This window comes from Callithrix jacchus, chromosome 11, assembly GCF_049354715.1.
Source record: "Callithrix jacchus isolate 240 chromosome 11, calJac240_pri, whole genome shotgun sequence".
Classification (NCBI taxonomy): domain Eukaryota; kingdom Metazoa; phylum Chordata; class Mammalia; order Primates; family Cebidae; genus Callithrix; species Callithrix jacchus.
Window position 1 is genome coordinate 72,131,133 of NC_133512.1, and position 22,706 is coordinate 72,153,838.

General features: G+C 36.8%; 1 protein-coding gene and 1 long non-coding RNA gene across 7 annotated transcripts in view; one reads left to right on the forward strand and one right to left on the reverse strand.

The window, feature by feature from the left end:
• Positions 1-22,706, forward strand: part of LOC118143699 (uncharacterized) — a 76,715-nt gene that overhangs the window by 45,257 nt on the left and 8,752 nt on the right. The window lies entirely within an intron of this gene.
• PHTF2 (putative homeodomain transcription factor 2) overlaps positions 1-22,706 on the reverse strand; it is a 167,558-nt gene that overhangs the window by 24,166 nt on the left and 120,686 nt on the right. For 4 of the 6 annotated variants that reach the window (XM_017975405.4, XM_035253993.3, XM_009002571.5 and 1 more), the window contains 3 exons: positions 11,404-11,590; positions 9,142-9,297; positions 2,746-2,964 (listed from right to left, as the gene is read on the reverse strand). In XM_017975405.4, coding sequence (XP_017830894.1) covers positions 2,746-2,964; positions 9,142-9,297; positions 11,404-11,590 — 562 coding nt within the window. The remainder of the gene's footprint in view (positions 1-2,745; positions 2,965-9,141; positions 9,298-11,403; positions 11,591-22,706) is intronic. The other 2 variants (XM_078343037.1, XM_035253994.3) reach the window with 1 other exon arrangement.

The following is a 22,706-nucleotide window of genomic DNA, read 5'->3' on the forward strand; positions in this document are numbered from 1 at the left end:
AGATATTTAATAAAATATCACAGGTAAATCTGAAACCCACTATGCACCCTTCCCTTCTTTTACTCCCCAGATATATTATTCTAAATTTGGTGTATATTATTCCTTTGCATATCTTCATATTCCTGCTGCATATGCTTTTATCCATAAACAATATGTAATATAGTTTTACACATTTTACAACCTTATATAAATAGTATATATCTAAAGTAAAGGCAGCTTGCATTTTTCATTTAAAATTATATTCAAAAAGATTTATTCATGTTGATATACGCAGCAGAGTTCATTCAATTTCACTGCTGTATACTGTTTTATCACACATCATGATTTAGTAATTCCACTATTAATGGCTATTATATTTTCAACTTTCACTATCATGTACAATGCAATTAACATTTTTTAATGTGTCTCCTTGTGCCTGTCTCCTAAAGTTTCATTCTAAAGTAGAATGAAAGGGTTCTAGAATATACAGAACTTCAATTTTACTATATAATGACAAACTGCTCTCCAAAGTAGCTGTAGAAATAAACAACACTATTTAAGGGTTCTTTCTTCATATTCTTGCCAACACTGAAATTTATCAGGTTTTAAAGTTTGACAATTTGATCAATATAAAATAGTGTCTCGTTCTAATTTGTATTTCCGTAACTAACAGCAAGGCTGACCATCTCCACTTATATTTTATTAGTCATTCAGGTGAGTTGCCTGTTTACATCCTTTTATTTTTCTATTGAGGTATTTGTCTTTTACTTATTCATCTGTAGGAATTCTTTACATTCTGTATGAATACTCTGATAGTTAATGTATTGGAAATATCTTCTCCCATCCTGTGGCTTGTCTTTTAACGTAGCCAAAGTTTTACATTTTAAGATATTCAAATTTATCTCTCTATTTTTGTTTGAGCTTTTTATATCTTGTTTTTAAAAATTCTTCTCTAACCTGAAGTAACAAAGATTTTTCTCCTATATTTTCTTCTAAATGTTTCAAAGTTTTGTTTTTCACCTTTAGAAACTATTTGGAATAAATTTTCATATGTATCATCATTTGACTCATAACCATATAATCCATTCTTTTTCTACTGATTTGTAATGCCACTTATTGTCTCATGTTAGTGATCCATTATAAACACATGTCTACTTGTGGGATTTCTATTCTGTTCCATTGGTATATATGTTTATGTATCTATACCATACTATCTTGAGAGTATTAAATTTTAAGTAAATTTTTATATCCAGTAGGGAAGGATCCCTGTTGTTCTTCAAAATTGTTCTTGCTATTCTTGATATTTTGCTCTTTAATATGGACTTTAAATCACTCTAACTCCAACCAAAACCAGACAGAGATAAAGAGACTAGAGCTCCATGTAAGGATACAAGGATAATAGAGCTATTGTAAGCCAGGAAAAGGACCTTTACCAAGAACCAATCATGCTGGCACCCTGATCTTGGACTTCTGGGCTACAGAACTGTGAGAAATAAATGTTTGCTGTTTAAGCCACCCAGCCAATGGTATTGTTATAGCAGAAGGTTCTTTGATAGCTATGCATTACTCTTTAATCAGACTGAAAGCTCTCTTTTTTTTCTTGTGTTCTGACTTGACTTGGTTTTATTGACAGAATTAGATGAGGAGTTGGATAAGAGAGATAAGATGAGGAAGAGTGAGAATTTTAAATGAATGGAGAGGTCATTCACCAAAATTCTGAGTGCAACAATAAAAACAGATTTATGAGGGAGGACTGGCTAAATTTGAGGTATTGGTAGGACATTCAAATAAAGATATTCTATAAAACTGTGCTGTCCAATATAGTACACTACTCACATGTGGCTATTCAACATTTGAAATGTGGCTAGTCTGGCTGGGCACAGCAGTTCACGCCTGTAATCCCAGCACTTTGGGAGTCTGAGGTGGGCAAATCACTTGAGGTCAGGACTTGAAGTCCAGCCTGGCCAACATGGTGAAAGCCTATTTCTATTAAAAATACAAAAATTAGCCAGGCATGGTGGCAGGTGCCTGTAATCCCAGCTACTTAGGGAGCTGAGGCAGGAGAATCCCTGAACCTGGAGGCAGAGGATGCAGTGAGCCAGTATCAGGCCATTGCACTCTGGGCGACAAGAGTGAGACTCCATTTCAAAAAAAAAGAAAGAAATGTGGCTAGTCCGAAATGAGAAGTATTTACGCTGGATTCTGAAGATTTAGGATTAACATACAAAATATTTCATTGATATGTTCCATGTTATACATTGAAGTGATACTTTGAATCTAATAAGCTAAATAAAACATTAGAATTAATTTCCCCTTTTAAAAATTGTAATTAGGCTACCAGAAAATTTAAAATTATATATTTGACTTTCATAATATTTCCATTGGATAGTATTACTACGGGCACTTGGAGATGCCAATTTGATATTCATGAGATGTAGATTTGTGAATATAATCTTATAGGTGGAGTTTAGACCAAGGTGTACATGCATCTGGCCATAAAGTGTGTTGCGTAAGAAAGTACTAATGCACCTAACACACGATTTGACTTACAAAATTCAATTTACCAGTAACTTTTCAGGAACATACACAACCACAATGTAAGTACTGAGATTCTATGTTCTGATGAAGCCAGACCACAGCTCACGTAACAAAAATTATAGAAATATAAGCTTGAAGGTAAGCTTCTTCTTCACCTCTGTTAAATGTGAACATAAACTCAAAGAAGCTGGACTGATAACTCCACATAAGCCCAAACCATAAACCAACCTGATGAAAAGGGTCGTCTCTATATTCTTTTTTCACACATGGATTAATCTGAGGATTTTCCACATCTGTCTCACTGGTACAAGATGAATGGCATTCTGCACAATGTAACAAGTCTTCCCATAACACATCTTCTGTTTCAGATTCTGGCCTTGCACTCTCAGAATCCTGTCTGGAACTTGAACAGCGAGAGCTGCAACTAGTACCCGATTTAGGGGCATCCTGAAATCAAGATATTCTTTGACATTAATACAATTTATGTACCTTTCCAACTCAAAGGATTCTATCAGAAACCATATATTGATACTTTAGGCTAAAACAACAAATAACCTCAAAGGACAGTGAGACAGCAAACCATTACAAAATATATTAGTTTTTATTCAGTAACAAAATACCCTCACACCAAAATTTATTTGATTTCATATTTCAGCTCAGATATTACTTTGCATGCAAAGGTTGTAACTATTTTCTCTTAAATTTTATATGAAGTTCACAACTCAGGTAGGCAGAGACTAAATTCATAGGGTCTGCACAGTGAACATTAACTGACTTTAATTGATATTATTAATGGTGATACCATTGGCCTTCCATATCCATGCATCCCACATCTGCAGATAGAAAAACCAATATTCCTGGGAAGCAGAACCGACAGTTTTGGAGACCTGGAGGGCAAGGACTGACTTTATGTGTATCAGGTTCCACAGGGCAGACTGTGAGACTTGAGAATCCTTGGATTTTGTTATTTAAAGGAAGGCTGGATATCCACCAATCTCCCGTGGATACCAAGGAATGACAGTATTTTCTTATTATAGTCATTTTTTTTTTTTTTAGCAAGAGAGGATTTCATTTATCTACTATTCTTGTTTCACAAATGGAAATGAAATAAATTAACATAAAATTGACATCTAAACCAAGAAGGTAATTGCCAACTCATGTTCTTCAGATAATCTGTGGTATAAAAGTAAAAAACTAAAACAAGTTAAATAATTTCTAATCAGTTTACTTTATTTGGGAGATTTTAACGCACAAAATAAAGATGAATAAAATTGTGATTTAAATTAATTAAAAAGAACTTTTACTGAACAAATCATGGTAATGGCCATCCTTATGGCCAGGTATGTTCTAATTTGGGTTTTTGTTTTGTTTTTTTGTTTTTGCTTTCCTCTGTGACTACATTTGTCATGTACCTTTACAATGTGTTATATTTATCCCTTTGTCTTTCCTGTGCTATCATCAAGTTCAGACTTTATCATTTACACCTTCATTGCTATAAGCACCTCCTAATTGATCTTTGCCTGAAAGGCCTCCCTCGTCTTTCCAGAATAAACTTCCTAAAGCACAGCTGTCCTTTGACTCCTCTAGTCAAAATCTTTCCTTGGCTTCTCACTGCTCTCCTGGAAAGAGTTCCAATTCCTTCACCTAGCATGCTCATCTTCATATGTACTACTTTTTGACCTTGTCTTCCACGTCATACCACAACCTTTTTCTCCAGTGACAGTGGACAACTCCCGAGCCCCCTAAGCATGGCTTGTTCTTTGCTTTATGTTCCAATCTATGACTTAATTATCATTCATTCTGCTCCTACCTCTTATCATTCATGCTGTTCTCCTTTAAAACGCCGTTAAAAATTAACAGAGCATGGAATACAAACCTGGCACAAAGCAGGGGCTCAACAAATGCTACCTTAAAGCCACCTACCTAGAGTGCTCACTTTGTCTCTGAAGTGAGTTATTTTTTTTTTTTTTTGAGACAGAGGCTCACTCTGTCACCCAGGCTACAGTGCAGTGGTGCATGATCTTGGCTCACCACAACCTCCGCCTCCTGGGTTGAAGTGATTCTCTTGCCTCAACCTCCCAAGTAGCTGGGATTATAGATGCATGCCACTGCACCTGGCTAAGTTTTGTGTTTTTTGTAGAGATGGGGTTTCACCATGTTGGCCAGACTGGTCTTGAACTCCGGACCTCAGGTGATCCGTCCACGTTGGCCTCCAAAAGTGCTGGGATTACAGGCGTGAGCCACCAAGGCTGGCCTGAAGTGAATTATTATTACTATTTATACTCATTTGACAATAAATTTTGCACTGTTTTCCAGAATCAATCAATTTCTCTATCTTTCTATTTTTTTTGAGATGAAGTCTCCCTCTGTCACCCAGGCTGAAGTGCAGAGGCACTATCTCAGCTCACCTGCAACTTCCACCTTCCAGGTTCAAGTAATTCTCCTGTCTCTTAAGTAGCTAGGACTACAGGAGCCTGCCACCACACCCCAGCTAATTTTTGTATTTTCAGTAGAGGCGGGGTTTTACCATGTTGGCCAGGCTGGTCAGGAACTCCTGAACTTAAGTGATCCACCCGCCTTGGCCTCCCAAAATGCAGTGATTACAGGGGTCAGTCATAGCACTGGCCTCTTTTATTTATTTATTGAAGCAGGGCTGCATAGCTGGGACTACATGAGTGTACCATCATGTCTGGCTAAATTTCACTTTTTTTTTTTTTTTTTGAGTGATGGGGGTTTCACCATGTTGCACAGGCTGTTCTCTAACTTCTGAGCTTAAGGGATCCAACAACCTCAGCCTCCCAAAGTACTCGGATTACAGGCATGAGCCACCGCATGTGCAGCCAAAAAAAAAAATTGATAAAGGTAGTTTATTATATATATCTTCTGATGAAGTCTTGCTAATCTGATTTAGAAATAAGTAACAGGATTAAAGGCCTAACGACTTTAACTGAAACTAATGAATGATTTCAGGATTAAGAATATATCTATAATTCTTTAGAAGTGGTCTCTTTTTTTGCCAAATACTGATTAATAAGTGGGTCTTTTTTTTTTTTAGACAGAGTCTCTGTCACCAGGCTGGAGTGCAGTGGCGAGATCTTGGCTCACTGAAACTTCTGCCTGTTGGGTCCAAGCCATTATCCTGTCTCAGCTTCCTGAGTAGCTGAAGTACAGGCGCAGGTGACCACGCCCAGCTAATTTTTGTATTTTTAGTAGATACAGGGTTTCATCATGTTGGTCAGGATGGTCTGGACCACTTGACCTTGTGAACGCCTGCCTCAGCCTCCCAAAGTGCTGGGATTCCAGGTGTGAGCCACTGCGCCTAGCCATGCGGATAATTTTACAAATGTAAAAATCTGACTGGGAGCAGTGCCTTGGGCCTGTAATCGCAGCACTTTGGGAGGTCAAGGCAGGTGGATCAAGGCCAGCCTAGCCAACATGGTGAAACCCCGTCTCTACTAAAAATACAAAAATTAGCCGGGCATGGTGGCCAGCACCTATAATCCCAGCTACTCGGGAGGCTGAGGCAGGATAATCACTTGAACCCGGGAGGCAGAGGTTGCAGCCAGCCGAGATCGCGCCACTGCACTTCAGCCTGGGCAACAAGAATGAAACTCCGTCTCAAAAAAAACAAAAAAAAACAAAAAAAAACACTAAAAAACATAAAAATTGTTGCCTATAATTACCTACATTTCAAACAGAATCTTACCTACAATGATTAATAGTGAATTTCACTACAAATTGCCAAATAAAGTCTAAAAAAAGAAAAATTTAGAATTGAAGAAATCAGTTCAAGTTAACCACATTTTTTTTTTTTTTTTTGGAGACAGAGTCTTGCTCTGTCTCACCTGGAGTACAGTGGCGCAATCTCAGGTCACTGCAGCCTCCACCTCCCGGGTTCAAGCCATTCTCCTGCCTCAACCTCCTGAGTAGCTGGGATTACAGGGGCCCACCACCATGCCCAGCTACTTTTTTTTTTGTATTTTTAGTAGACATGGGGTTTTACCATCTTGGCCACGCTGGTCTTGAACTCCTGACCTTGTGATCCACCCACCTCAGCCTCCCAAAGTGCTGGGATTACAGGCATGGTGAGCCACCACACCTAGCCTATTTCAAATCTTTAGATAGCTAAAACTGAACACAGAATCAAAATATACAGAGTATTTATTTGAAGAGAATACAGATTTATAACAAATGCTTTTTGCAGGGGTGGAAGGAAAATTGTTTAAAAAAACTCAGAGAAGTTAAATAATTTTCCCAAGGTCATTTAAATAGCCTAATTCCACGCCCATGGTTTCTTCATTATGCTTCTCATAAAATGTTACCTTTATTAGATGAAAAGCTAACCTACAATTGGGAGTAAAAACTGAAAAATATTTGTACAGTTGAACAGAGCAGGACAGAGTAGGAAACAGAACAAAGGCTTTAAAGAAGCTGTCAGTTCCTTAGGACGCCTCCTGCATCCCTGATAAGCAAGTAACTCCTCCCAACAACAGACTGGAAGAAGTCAACCAGATATGGTAGATAACAGAAAAAGGCCAAAAACGGGAATTAAATGAAAGTCTACACATTAAATAAGATTCCCACCTCAACCCCAGTTCTCTTGGGGTCAAACACCAGAGCAGCCTGTTTTACTATCTACTACTCCCATCCAACCAGAAGACAGGATGATTCTTCCCTAAAAAATAGATACTCCTAAAAAGTTGATGTATAGATATTGCCATCTGGGAGGCTTACAACAAATGGCTAGGTTCATGACCATTTTCTTACAGTAAAGCCCACCAATCCCATTCATGCAGAAAATACTTCCCCAAAGAATTTTCTTTTTCTTTTATCAATTAGAATACTTTTATAAAGAAAAATTAAAGGTCAAACTATTCTATCTTTAGCGCCCAAGTGTTTCTGAAAAGACCTTAGCAGTCTTTGATAGCTTCCTGGCTCTCTATCATATTATAAGAGGTTTCATGGTCATTATGTATATTTCCTGCAACAAATAAGAATCAGGAATCAGCCACTTCTTCAAGAAGCTGTTTTGTTTTTGTTTTTGTTTTTGTTTTGTTTTGGTTATTTAGTGATAAATGGCACAATCCAGGTGCTAGAGATGCTTGCTCATTGTGTTTGGGTGGGTCCAAATGATTTTTTCATGCCTCACTCTTAAAGGAAAAACATTACTAGTAATTTGAAGAGAGTACAATAATTTATAAAATAAATTTTAATTCATGAATAAAAATGCAAAAGTACCACAAATCTTCTATTTCAATTTTATTTATTCAAAGAAAGCTTTATTTTGCTTTTAAAAAAAAAAAAAAAAAAAAAGCCCTTTAAAGCTGGTTTGAGAGGAAAAATTTTTTAGAACCGAACACAGCTTTGAAAATATCACCTAGTATACATACTTCATAAAGAATTGCATAGCCTTATTTTATTTTTATGTAATTCCTTATATCATTAGAAAAGATGTAAACCAACCAATGCTTACTATCAGCCTTACTTAGCTGAAAATAAAGATTTTAAGCAACCTTTTAATTTCAAAGTTAACATTAGTAGGTAGAATAATGTTCTGCCCTTCAAGAACCCTTATCATTTAAAATACAGTCATAAACCCAGAAGAGCAAAGATCATGGAGTGAGAAAAATACCTCTACTGCCAAACAATTTATTCTGTAGAAAAGGGGTCAAAAGCCCTCCAGTTCCCTTCCAGCACCAACTGACTTCTAACAGTATACAGAGTAAGACAGAATCTTACAAGGTTTAAGAACAAGGGACAGTACATCAAATGACGTGGGTGAAAAGGCAATGGAACAGACATGTTGGCATTAGTGTCTGTCTAATGGCAGCCAATGGGAAAAGAAACACAACCACAATCACCAGAAAGATTAACCAGAGACACGATCACAAAGAAGAGTGTACAAAGAATAGTAACTCCTCTAATCTTAATACTCTGAAGGCATTCATATTCTAGCAAAGCATAATGTGAATTTTTACAAGTTTAAAGGAAAAAGATACTAATACTAGGTCATGTTTATCAAAAAAGTGACATACAGTGCAATGTATTTGCTTTAAAGCCAAATGTTCTACCCTTAGATCAGAAACTGAAAATTCAATTGAATGAAATTCTTTTTTATTTAAATAATTTTAAGCTCAAGAGATATGATATAATTGAAAAGGGTTTAGAGAAACTAAAAATTAACAAGGAAAAATGGAAACAAAGAAAAACTGAATTTTGCAGTATGGGGATATTTAATAACTGGTGACAGCAATATGAAGGAAATTACTTCAAATAATAACTTTGCTACAATCAAATGTAGACAGCCTTTCAAATTGTGGAAAAGATGAACGTAGGAGCTTGCAGATTCTCTCTCCTGAATGATCTTCTTTAAAAGCAAACAACAAACAATGTATGAGTCTTCAAAGATAATGTACAAAATGAGCTCAAATATGTGACTATTAATACATGTGCAATACATAAACCTAAAACTGCTATTTTATAAATCCAGATCACATGACAATAATAAATACTGATAATAATATGAAATATTTATTTCAACAATTTTTAATTGTTGAAAGAAGTTATAAATTAGTAACATGTAAAACAGATATGTATGTACATACTTAAGGACAAAGTATATACCTCATTAGGGTAATGTTTCTTATAATGGTGTGACTTTCTATTCCGAAGAACGCTTTCAGAAGTCCTGTCCATATGACGACGTAATGGGTATCCTGTTTCAGGACCTTCCTCACTGGAGACTTCATCAGAGACATTCGTTATTGTCCTTTGGATATCCTAAGTTGGGAGTACACAAAGAGGATTTTAGGTAATTTCTAAGTGACCTTTTAGCTTTTAAACTATGAAATTTGAAATTACATTATACATACAACTTCAAAATATCCTCAATTACCACAAAGTAACTAATTAGTATAACATGATTTTCTAAAAAGAAGTCTTAAATCAGTGACTATAATTTTAAAGCATTTTTACTTTTAAAAAGTTCTTCAATAGCCATTTGTCGAATATTATCCTGTAATATTTCTGTTCAAAAAACATTTGAAACAGCTTCCAAAAATAAGAAATAAACCAGACACAGTGGCTTATGCCTGTAATCCCAGCACTTTGGGAGGCTGAGGTAGGAGGATTGTTTGAGGCCAGAGGTTCTGGACCAGCCTGGACAACACAGTGAGACTCAATCTCTTAAAATAAAAAATCAGCCAAGCATAGCAGGGCACACCTATAGTCCTAGCTACTCAGGAGGCTGAGGTGAGAGATCACTTAAGCACAGAAGTTTTAGGTTGCAGCGAGCTGTAATTGCATTACTGAACTCCAGCCTGAGCAATATAGTGAGACCATGTCTCAAAAAAACAAAAAAATTAAAAGAAATATAAACAGGAAAAAAGCAGAAGAGAGATCACTTAAATGAAGGTAAAAGAACATATACTATTTTTTCAAACTGAGAAAGCCATCAATAAGACCTACTACTAATTTAATAATGGTTTATGGGGCAAGAGGAAGTAAATAGCAACTGCATGTGTGCACATGTCAGACAACATTCTACACATACCAATTTGTAAAAGATATCCAGAGTTTAGAAATTATTAAATTAAATTACTCTAGAGCATAAGTTTTATTGATATTTTCATGTTCCTCGTACAACTTTATTAAGAAATATTAATACAAACCTGAAAACATGTTTGAAAGCTTTATGACTGAAAATTTATCTGCTGAATGATAACAGTAATGAGAGGTTCACATTATCAGAGCTAAATGCTGGGAAAAATCTAAAATCAGTAAGGGACTATATTCATTGCAGGCCCATGCTGTTCTGTGTCTACTGCTACTGAAAATATATGAACATTCAAGTAGTAACACATATATACTTTACTCAAAATTAGAGAACCCTCTTTTCTTTATTTTCCTCAACACAGTACATTCATGCTCACATTCCCAAATGTAACAGAGGTAACATCTTTTGACTCTCTCTCTATATATTTTTTACTATTTTTACTAACCGCTTCTAAAGAATAAACTGTTACACCAAAAATTCAGGGAAGTAAAGACATTACATTGCTTTGTTACAATAAATCCACAGTCTCTCTATTTTAGAAAAGTAAAGAAATAACTGTTCTCTTTAACAAATATGTACCCAGTAAGATTTTTTCCAGATTAAAAACAAAACAAAACAGATGTGTTGACACCACAGGTAATGAATGCAGGAAAACCAAGATATCTTCTTATAGAGAACATGAATGAAAAACTGGTTTTCTAGTTCAGGTTTCTGAATAATTTACATGTTCCACTTAATGCAAATCTTACACACACAGAAATAGGGAAAGAAAAAGTAAAGCTTAACAAACAACAACTGTAAACTATAAACTGCTTTCCACATTTTGGGGCTGGTCACAGTGGCTCATGCCTAGAACTTTGGAATGCCGAGGTAGGTGGATAGCTTGACTCCAGGAGTTCGAGACCAGCATGGGCAACGTGGCTAAGCCCTGTCTTTACAAAAAAAAAATTAGCCGGATGTGGTGGTGCATGAATGTAGCCCCAGCTACTCAGGAGGCTAAGGTGGAAGGATCATTTGTGCCTGGGAGGTTGAGGATGCTGTGAGCTGAGATCGCACTACCTCACTCCAGCCTGGGTGACACAGTGAGACACTGTCTCAAAAAAAACGTTTTGGAAAAATCAAAGCCATCAATTCAGAAGGTGTCAGATTATACTGTCAATCAAGTTTAATCACAATACTTCATCTCATTTACAGTTTTATCAGTGTTATAAAGGCTCACAGAATTAATTCTGGAGAAAATACTTAGTTCAAGGGCAACTACTATATCTAAGTCACTTCACATTAGCTAATATAAAATCACATAGGCAAATTATTTTAAAAATCACACTTACTTTGCTAGGACCATTCCTCAGTGTTCCTGTGTTCCAGGCTGTCTCTTGTGGTCCAATAGTTTCACACTGAGGTTCATGGTTTTGTATTCCATCTTCACTGCTTTTAACAGTCTTTTTCCCATCAAGGGATACATAGCCATTGTCAGTTTCAGTTGATTTATCAATAGAATTCTTTGCTTTCTTTGATCTAAAAATAAAAATATGAAGAAGAATGTTTGGACTTAGCTTATTTTGGATGGGTAAACTGACAGAAATTATAATCTGTTAATAATTACATCAGATAGCTATATCTCTGAATTTTAATGACCATCCTATTGAATAATAATTTAGAAATATATCTAACAGCTAATATAAACATGTAAATTAATGTCCTATTTCAGCTTATTTTAAAGGTTTTGAGGTCTTACAGATAACAATTCTAGGGGACATGCCTTAACTTATCAAAAAATTCTTAGCATATCATCTGGTCTTTGAGCAAAACCTAGAATCAAAATTTTGCCCATTTTATTATGGTTAACAATATATTTTGAAGTTTTATTTAAAAAGTGATCTGATTGTCAGATTGGGTTGCAATTCATGGTTTAACTTAATTTTAATACTCTTAATTTCCCCAAATACTTTACCATTATTATATATACACAAATAGCTCTGATAAATTCATTTTAATATATGACTAATTTAATATACAATGGAGACACAGATCTTTTGCAACATAAAATGATATGGAAAAAAAGGAAAATTTTAAATAAGTTTCTAAATAATGGAAGAAGTGAAAAAGAACAATACAAAGAAAATAAAGAAATAACTTCTTTCACCCACTGAAATAATCTCTGGAAAAGATATTAGTAATCATGCAGTTTATAAATATCTAAAGGGCTAGAATTGAAGACATTTATAAGAATAAAATTTTTTTCAACACATAAAATACAACATGGGAAATAATAAGATGTTTTTACTAACAGGCAAACACTTAAGGAGTCCTCTTCAAAGACTACAGTGGGTGAAAGAACAGTTATCCAAAGGAAAATGTTAGCAGAAATATAAAGTTAGTCCCACACAAAATTAAAATGTGCTCAATGCAGATTAAGTCTATCATAAAACATTTTTAAAGCAATTATATTTAAATAAATTCCCTTGAATTTTTGTCAGAGGTATCAGTTTTACAAGTAAGGAAAAATAAAATTAGTATATTGCCTTCAATTAGGTCAATCCCCCCCAAAAAACGCACACAAACCAAAAAACCCCACATTAGTTTTAACACTAAGTTACTCAGTTCAATTGAAATCTGCATTTTAGAATTAGGCAGGACCTTAAAACTCACCTATTCTAAATATTCATTTTGGAAACAAGGAACAAGAAGTTTAAGTGACTTATTTACGGTCACGCAGCCAGTTAGAAGCAAAGCTGGCACTAGAGTACAAACCTTCTGACTATGAAGTTAATTATATTCTCCATACTATCTCAAACTGCCCACTGTCCAGGAAACTGCCTATTAGGATTTCTTAACATACTCATCAACCTAGAAACTTTTATGTAAACAGGCCCCTTTCCTTCCCGTCTTTCTCCTGCAAGGTTCCAGGGGTAGAAAGACCATTATTTCCCATATGTTCTAGAGAGCTCCAATGCTTTTTAGTCATTCAGGGCACATCTCCACAAAGTTGCAAGACTGAAAGGCCAAATCTCCAGATCCTTTACTTTCTGTATGATTCTCAGAAGCGTGGAGAGACTAAGGGAACAATAAACCATGGGGAAAAGAGGATGGGCAGAGGGAGAAACATGAATTACAGGAGACAGGAAAATGGGCAAAAATTGAAAATTAAAGAGGACACTTGTTACTTTCTCTGTCTAGGAAATAAAGTGATAGAAACATTAGTTATTAATTGTTCTTTTCACCTCTCCCTTGAACACTGTGCAATGTGCAGATGTGGAAAAAGACCAAGTGAAGTTAAGTTACCTGATATCCTGAAAATGTCAGAAACTCAAAGATAAGGAAGAGAGAATGTACTGGAAAGGTTTTTATATAAGGTTCACGAAAATGAGACTCGGCTGAGAAGGGAGAGGAAAAGAGGGATAAATAAGGTGAAAGAAGATGGAAAAGTTGGTACAACCATTAATCAGACAGCATATGCAAGAAGAGAAATTTATCTAGAAAGACAGATGCAACACTGAGAAATGTTAGTAGGCAGCTGAAAACATAAGCCCGGAGGCCAGCAGTCAAAGGAGAAAGAGTGGCTGAAAATTTGGGAATTTGTAAAATGAACCAGACTCTATAAGGTCAAATAAAAAAGGTGGAGGTAGGGTGGCAAGGGTGGGCATAGGAAAAGCGTGTTTGAGTCTGTGATAACTATCACTTTAAGCATTTTTCTAAGAAGGATGTATTCTTTCCTTAACAGGGCAGTGTAAATACTATGTCAAACCATGGGAAAGAGTACTGGCAGCATTCATCCCATATGATACCTTTCAGGTATCTCTCACTTCCATCCTTATCACTGCTTCCTTCCCATCTTCTCTGGGTTATCTCTCCCTAACTCTTCAAAGTTCATGTAATACTTTCAGGAGACAAGAAGAGTAATTTATTAAGCTGTAGTAGGTATTTGATGCTTCTCATGAGCCATATGGAGGTAAGCTGCAAACTAAGCTGCAGTGGCAAAAGAAAAATGCTAAATATAAGTATTACTCTCAGAGTTTACAAACAGAGGCAGTCTGGTAGTAGCTGGTAATGAAAGAACTTGCAAGAGTATCAGTGGAGTGGGACAGCAGGAGCAACCCAGTGACAGTCAATATTGGGGACGATATCAGAGAAGAGTAGCAGGTACAGCAGGGTTAGAAGACCACCTACATAAACGAGACTAATGGAATAAGTAAACATATTGAGGATAATGTGAATCAGATTTATTTTACACTGATAGAGAAAGAAAATATACATATAAAAAGGAGAAGAGACAGAATGAACCCTGAAGGACTATTTGGAGCTATCAATGCTAATTGATGGTTTAACATACGTACCCAATACAGGAGCACCCATATATATATAAGGCAAGTTCTTTTTTTTTTTTTATTTTTTTTATTTTTTTTAGGGAGGGAAGGAGGAAGGGAGGAAGGCAGGAAAGGAGGGAAGGAGGAAGGGAGGGAGAAAGGAAGGGATGAAGGAAGGAAGAGGGGGAGGGAGGGAGGGAGGGAGGGAGGGAGGGAGGGAGGGAGGGAGGGAGGGAAGGGAAGGGAAGGAAGGAATTCAAGCAATGAGAGAGCCATTGCCGACCTGGATCTAGAGGTTTACAAATTGATTTCTTTTTTTGAGAGAAGGAAAGAAAAAAAAAATGATTAAAGGAGAGAAAGAAAGAGGAAGAGTGAGAGGGAGGGTGAATGGAAATATTGCTTTATTCTGAAAAAAAAAATGGGTATTAATAATGGCCAATCAATGTTTCATTTAAACCTATGAGTAGGTGTGATGTGGTATTGACAAGAATGTATATTTTATGTATTTCAAGTGGAGAGCTCTATAAATATTTATTAAGTTTACTTGTTCCAGATCTGAGTTCGAGTCCTTGATATCCTTATTAATTTTCTGTCTCATTGAGTCTAAGTCTCTATGTATCTGGGTGTTAGGATCGTTAGCTCTTGTTGTTGTATTGATTCTTTTACTACTATATCTTTGTTGCTTTAAAATCTATTTTATCCGCTACGAGAATTGCAACTCCTGCTTTTTATTTATTTATTTATTTATTTATTTATGCTCTCCATTTGGTTGGCAAATCTTTCTCCATTTCTTTGTTTTGAGTCTTTGCGTATCCTTGCATGTGAAACAGGTTTGGATGTAACATGCCGTTGGGTTTTGGCTGTGTCTTTTGACTGGGGGATTTAGTCGATTTAAATTTAGGATTACCGCCATTTGACGTTAACTGGCTGTTTTATCCATTCGTTGGTGTAAATTCTTCTTTATGTTGGTGCTCTTTACTTTTTGGTGTATTTTTAGAAAGGCTAATACTGGTTGTTTCTTTCTGTGTGTAATGCTTCTTTCAGAAGCTCTTGTAAAGCAGGCCTGGTGGTAATAAAATCTCTGAGTTCTTGCTTGTTCATAAAAGATTTTATTTTTCCTTCAATTGTGAAGCTTAGTTGGCTGGATATGAAATTCTGGGCTGAAGGTTCTGTTCTTTGAGGATGTTGAATATCGGCCCCCACTCTCTTCTGGCCTGTAGAGTTTCTGCTGAGAGATCTGCTCTAAGTCTGATAGGCTTGCCTTTGTGGGTAACCTGACCTTTCTCTCTGGCTGCCCTTAGTATTTTCTCCTTCATTTCAACCCTGGTGAATCTAACGATTATGTGCCTTGGGGTTGCTCTTCTTGAGGAATATCTTCGTGGTGTTCTCTGTATTACCTGGGGTTGAATATTGACCTGCTTTGCTAGTTCAGGAAAATTTTCCTGAATAATATCCTGAAGGGTATTTTCCAGCTTGGATTCATTCTCTCCGTTGCATTCAGGTACACCTATCAAACGTAAATTAGGTCTTTTCACATAGTCCCACATTTCTTGGAGACTTTGCTCATTCCTTTTTATCCTTTTATCTCTAATCTTGTCTTCTTGTTTTCTTTCATTAAGTTGGACTTTGACCTCTGTTATCTTTTCTTCTGCTTGAACAATTTGAGTGTTTAAACCTATGCATACTTCTCGGAGTTCCTGTATTGTATTCTTCAGTTCCATTAATTCACTTATATTCCTCTCTAAGTTGTCTATTCTCAATAGGATTTCATCAAACCTTTTTTCAAAGTTCCTAGTTTCTTTACCTTGGGCTACAACATGTTCTTTTAACTCACAGAAGTTTCTTATTATCCATTCCTTGAAGAGTGATTCTGTCATTGGGATGCGCTCGTTCTCTGTCAAGCCTTGTTCCATTGTTGATGTGGAACTGTGATCATCTTTAGAGGGAGAGGCATTCTGATTTTGAGTATTCTCAGCCTTTTTACGCTGGTTTCTTCCCATAATTGTAAATTTATCCTCCTGTCGTCTTTGAAATTACCAACTTTCAGATTAGGTCTCTTGATTGGACATCCAAGTTGTTAGTTCCCAGGGCCAGAACGGCAGCGTTAAGACTGATGGTGCTTTTCTGCCCAGGATTCTCCTGTCTGGCTTCCTTCTTGTGTCCGTAATGGGTGACTCTGCCTTCCCTGGGCTCCAAACCTCAGTCAGAAGGGGAACCAGTCTCGTTTACTCTGCGCCGAGAGCTGCCACACTGAGGTGCTGTTACAGCCACTGCGCCGGTCTCAGGAGTCGCGCTGGCAGCCCGTGTGGGTCCTCCAAGTCTCAGTCAGAAGGGGAGCCGGCCCTGTTTACTCTGCTCTGAGAGCTGCCGTGCCGAGGTGCCGGCGATACCGCTGCGTTGGCCACAAGAGTCGCTCTGGCGATCCGTGTGGTTCCTCCACTGGGGATCTTCTGCTCCGTGAGCGACCAGAATTTGTCTGAAAATGTGGCGTCCTCTAGTTCTCTGCGCTTTGACTGAGAGCTGCAATCCCGAGCTGTTATCGATTGGCCATCTTGGATCATTCCCCGATTTTTGTATTTTTAATAGAAACAGGGTTTCACCATGTTGGCTTGGCTAGTCTCGAACTCCTGACCGCCAGTGATCCAACCATCTCAGCCTCCCTAATTGCTGAGATTTCAGAGAGCCACCATGGCCAGCTTTAGATATGTAAGGCAAGTTCTTAATGACTTACAAAGAGACTTAGACTCCCACACAATAATAGTGAGAGACTTTAACACCCCACTGTCAATATTAGACAGATCAACCAGACAGAAAATTAACAAGGATATCCAGGGCTTGAACTCAGACCTGGAACAAGCAAACCTGATAGACATTTACAGAACTCTCCACCCCAAATCCACAGAATATACATTCTTCTCAGCACCACATCACACCTACTCTAAAACTGACCACATAATTGGAAGTAAATCACTCCTCAGCAAATGCAAAAGAACAGAAATCATAACAAACAGTCTCTCAGACCACAGTGCAATCAAGTTAGAACTCAGAATTCAGAAACTAACTCAGAACCACACAGCTTCAGGGAAACTGAACAACTGGCTCTTGAATGTTAACTGGCTCTTGAATGTTGACTGGATAAACAAGGAAATGAAGGCAGAAATAAACATGTTCTTTGAAACCAATGAGAACAAAGACACAACATACCAGAATCTCTGGGACATATTTAAAGCAGTCTCTAGAGAAAAATATATAGCAATAAATGCCCACATGAGAAGCAAGGAGAGATCTAAAATCGAAACCCTATCATCGAAATTGAAAGAGCTAGAGAAGCAAGATCAAAAAAACTCAAAACCTAGCAGAAGAAAAGAAATAACTAAGATCAGAGCAGAACAGAAGGAAACAGAGACACAAAAAAAAACTTCAAAAAAATCAATAAATCCAGGAGCTGGTTTTTTGAAAAGATCAACAAAATAGACCACTAGCCAGATTAATAAAAAAGAAAAGAGAGAATAATCAAATAGATGCAATAAAAAAGATAAAGGGGATATCACTACAGATTCCACAGAAATACAAACCATCATCAGAGATTATTACAAACAACTCTGTGCACATAAACCAGTAAACCTGGAAGAAATGGATAAATTCCTGGACACTTGCATCCTCCCAAGTCTAAACCAGGAAGAAGTTGAAACCCTGAATAGACCAATAACAAGGGCAGAAGTTGAGGTAGCAATTAAGAGCCTACCAACCAAAAAAAGTCCAGGTCCAGATGGGTTCACAGCAAAATTCTACCAGACATACAAAGAGGAGCTGGTACCATTCCTTCTGAAACTATTCCAAACAATCCAAAAAGAGGGAATCCTTCCCAAATCATTTTATGAGACCAACATCATCCAGATACCAAAACCCAGCAGACACTCAGCAAGAAAAGAAAACTTCAGGCCAATACCCATGAAGAACATAGATGCAAAAATCTTCAATAAAATACTGGCAAACCGATTGCAACAGCACATCAAAAAGCTTATCCACCATGATCAAATAGGCTTCATCCCGGGGATGCAGGGCTGGTTCAACATACGCAAGTCTATAAATGTAATTCACCACATAAACAGAACCAAAGACAAAACCACATGATTATCTCAATTGATGCAGAGAGGCCTTTATGCTAAAAACCCTCAATAAACTAGGTATTGACAGAACATATCTCAAAATAATAAAAGCTATTTACAACAAACCAACAGCCAATATCATGCTGAATGGGTAAAAACTGGAAGCATTCCCTTTGAAATCTGGCACCAGACAAAGATGCCCTCTCTCACCGCTCCTATTGAATATAGTACTGGAAGTTCTAGCCAGAGCAATCAGGCAAGAAAAAGAAATAAAGGGTATTTAAATAGGAAAGAAGGAAGTCAAATTGTCTCTATTTGCAGATGACATGATTGTATATCTAGAAGACCCCATCGTCTCAGCCCAAAATCTCCTGAAACTGATAAGCAACTTCAGCAAAGTCTCAGGATACAAAATCAATGTGCAAAAATCACAAGCATTCCTATACACCAATAACAGACTTAAAGAGAGCCAAATTAAGAATGAACTGCCATTCACAATTGCTACAAAGAGAATAAAATACCTAGGAATACAACTAACAAGAAACATAAAGGACCTCTTCAAGGAGAATTTCAAACCACTGCTCAACGAAATCAGAGGGGACACAAACAGATGGAGAAACATCCCATGTTCATGGTTAGGAAGAATCAATATCGTGAAAATGGCCATACTGCCCAAAGTAATTTACAGATTCAATGCTATCCCCATCAAGCTACCAATGACCTTCTTCACAGAACTGAAAAAAACCACCTTAAACTTCATATGGAACCAAAAGAGAGCCCGCATAGCCAAGTCAATTCTAAGCAAAAAGAACAAAGCGGGAGACATCACAGTACCAGGCTTCAAACTATACTACAAGGCTACAGTAATCAAAACAGCAAGGCACTGGTACCAAAACAGAGATATAGACCAATGGAACAGAACAGAGGCATCGGAGGCAACACAACACATCTAACAACCATCCGATCTTTGACAAACCTGACAAAAACAAGCAATGGGGAAAGAAGTCCCTGTTTAATGAATGGTGTTGGGAAAACTGGCTAGCCATGTGAAGAAAGCAGAAACTGGACTCCTTCCTGATACCTTACACTAAAATTAACTCCAGATGCATTGAAGTCTTAAACCTAAGTCCTAACACCATAAAAACCCTAGAAGAAAACCTAGGCAAAACCATTCAGGACATAGGCGTAGGCAAGGACTTAATGACCAAACACCAAAAGCATTGGCAACAAAAGCCAAAATAGACAAATGGGACCTAATCAAACTTCACAGCTTCTGCACAGCAAAAGAAACAGTCATTAGAGTGAACTGGCAACCAACAGAATCAGCAAAAATTTTTGCAGACTACCCATCTGACAAAGGGCTGATATCCAGAATCTACAAAGAACTAAAACAGATTTACAAGAAAAACACAAACAAGCCCATTCAAAAGTGGGCAAAGGATATGAACAGACACTTTACAAAAGAAGACATACATGAGGCTGACAAACATATAAAAAAGTGCTCATCACTGGTCATTAGAGAAATGCAAATCAAAGCCACATTGAGATACCATCTCACGCCAGTTAGAATGGTGATCATTAAAAAATCTGGAGACAACAGATGCTGGAGAGGATATGGAGAAATAGGAACACTTTTACACTGTTGGTGGGAGTATAAATTAGTTCAACCATTTGTGGAAGACAGTGTGGCAATTCCTCAAGGACCTAGAAATAGAAATTCCATTTGACCCAGCAATCCCATTACTGTATATATATCCAAAGGACTGTAAATCGTTCTACTATGAGGACACATGAACAAGAATGTTCACTGCAGCACTGTTTACAATAGCAAAGACCTGGAACCAACCCAAATGCCCATCGATATAGACTGGACAGGGAAAATGTGGCACATATACACCATGGAATATTATGCAGCCATCAAAAGCTATGAGTTCGTCTCATTTGTAGGGACATGGATGAACCTGGAAACCATCATTCTCAGCAAACTGACACAAGAACAGAAAATCAAACACCGCATGTTCTCACCCATAGGTGGGTGTTGAACATGAGAACACATGGACACAGGGAGGGGGGCATCGCACACTGTGGTCTGTCCGGCGGAAATGGGGAGGGACAGTGGGAGGTGGAGAGTTGGGGAGAGATAGCATGGGGAGAAATGCCAGATGTAGGTGATGGGGAGAAAGGCAGCACATCACACTGCCATATGTGTCCTATGCAACAATCTTGCATGTTCTTCACTTGTACCCCAAAACCTAAAATGCAATTAAAAAATAAAAAAATAAGTAAAACCAAAAAAAAAAAAAAAAAAGAAGAGATAAAAACATTCTTTTTTATATTTTCCTCCTTTCTTGCTGCTTTCTCTTATTTTCTGTTGATAATATACCCTACTGTAAGTCTTTATCACCACTATGGCAACCAGAAAGATGTCAGTGTTAATTTTGGGGTAATTTCTTTTTTGCACCAAATATAAATAGAATCAAAAATCGTGAACAAATCTGAGAATAACAAATCTTTGATAAGTTCCTATTTTTGTATCACATTTATAAAATAATTATTTATATTTTCCTCATTTATATGCAGAAGTGATGCTTTAATTATGGTGCAAATATTGGTTAGAAAAAGCTCAGTTACATACAGAATTGTCATCTGGCCAGGTAAGTTATAAGGTGGACAAACTACTACATAAAAAGAAACTTTAAGGTGAATATGTAGAAATATAAAAGATAACAAAATTCTGAAATCTTTAAATACTATTCTGCATTTTTTACCAGAAAAAATGAACTGATTGACACAGTAATATTACTTTTTTTTTTAAATGACAGCTCACCTTAACCTCAACTCCCGGGCTCAAGACATCTGCCCACCTCAGCCTCTTGATCTGGGATGGCATGTGTGTGCCACCACACTGGGCTAATTTTAGAGATGGGGTGTCATTATGTTGCTCAGGCTGGTCTCAAACTCTTGGCCTCAAACAATCATCCTGCCTCAGCATCCCAAAGTTCTGAGATTAGAGGTGTGAGCCACCATGTCCAGCCCCAGTAATAATACTTTAAGCAGATTTATCAAAGGCTGTCACATCTTTTAGAAAAACAAGTATAACCATCATGACATTAAGAACTGAAGATCTTGTGTCTATTAATAGTATATGAGACAGTAAGATCTAACTATCTCTACATCACATAAATATTTTTATATTCTTTAACTGTGAAATGGGGTAATACTACCTACTTTGATTCATCGACAATGTTTCTAAACAGATCAAATATGACAGTAGATGTGACAGTGCTTTATAAAGCATAAATGTACCTGTATTTATGATAATATTAACCTTATGAAGAAAGAATAGAATTTATCAAACAAATTGATCATTAGAAAATATTTCTGGTATTTCTGAATGTAACAATACATAAATATTGAAAGTTTCCAATGTCCCTGGCCATTAGGTTAAACTAGTATGTACTGAATTTTAGGAATAAACAATAGTAGTCAATAAATAAATAAATAAATAAACAAAATAAATATAATTGTAAAGGGTCAGATACACATTTTCTAGCTCTGCTCACTGAAAAGGCCTGAGGTTAACAACACCCCAATCTCAACAAGCACATCTGGAACTCAGATTTTGGTTTGTATATACTACTCTCCTTGAAAAAAAAAGCAGATTCCAGGCTGGGACAGAGGAAATATGAACCAGAAAGTAAGGAAATGCTCAAAGACTGACATAGACATGTCAGAAAGCAAGGTAATTGCTCAAAGGGGTTCCATGGCCAAAATTAGGTCAATCTGATCATTAAAATAAATAATGACTGCAAAAAATTGAACAAAATAGAAAACTATGAGTAAATAAACAAATAGAAAACTTCTCCCTAAAGTATAATGCCAACTAATAAATGTAGAAGGAATGACAGAGTTAGAAAAATAACCACTTGGGAATAATAATAATTAGGGCAAGAATAATCTATAGATGCTAAAACTAGAAGGTGAAAGCAGGATAAGAAGTGGGTCATGGCCAGGCCTCCATAACCACAGGTTGGTTCCATATCTGTGGATTCGACTAATCTCAAATTGAACATGTGGTTAGGCTTACTATGCTTGCATCTGTATTGAACATGTATAGACATCATTTTCTTGTCATTATTCCCTAAGGAATATAGTATAATATTGATTTACATAACCTTTATACTGTTATTAGGTATTAAAAGAGGATTTAAAGTAAAG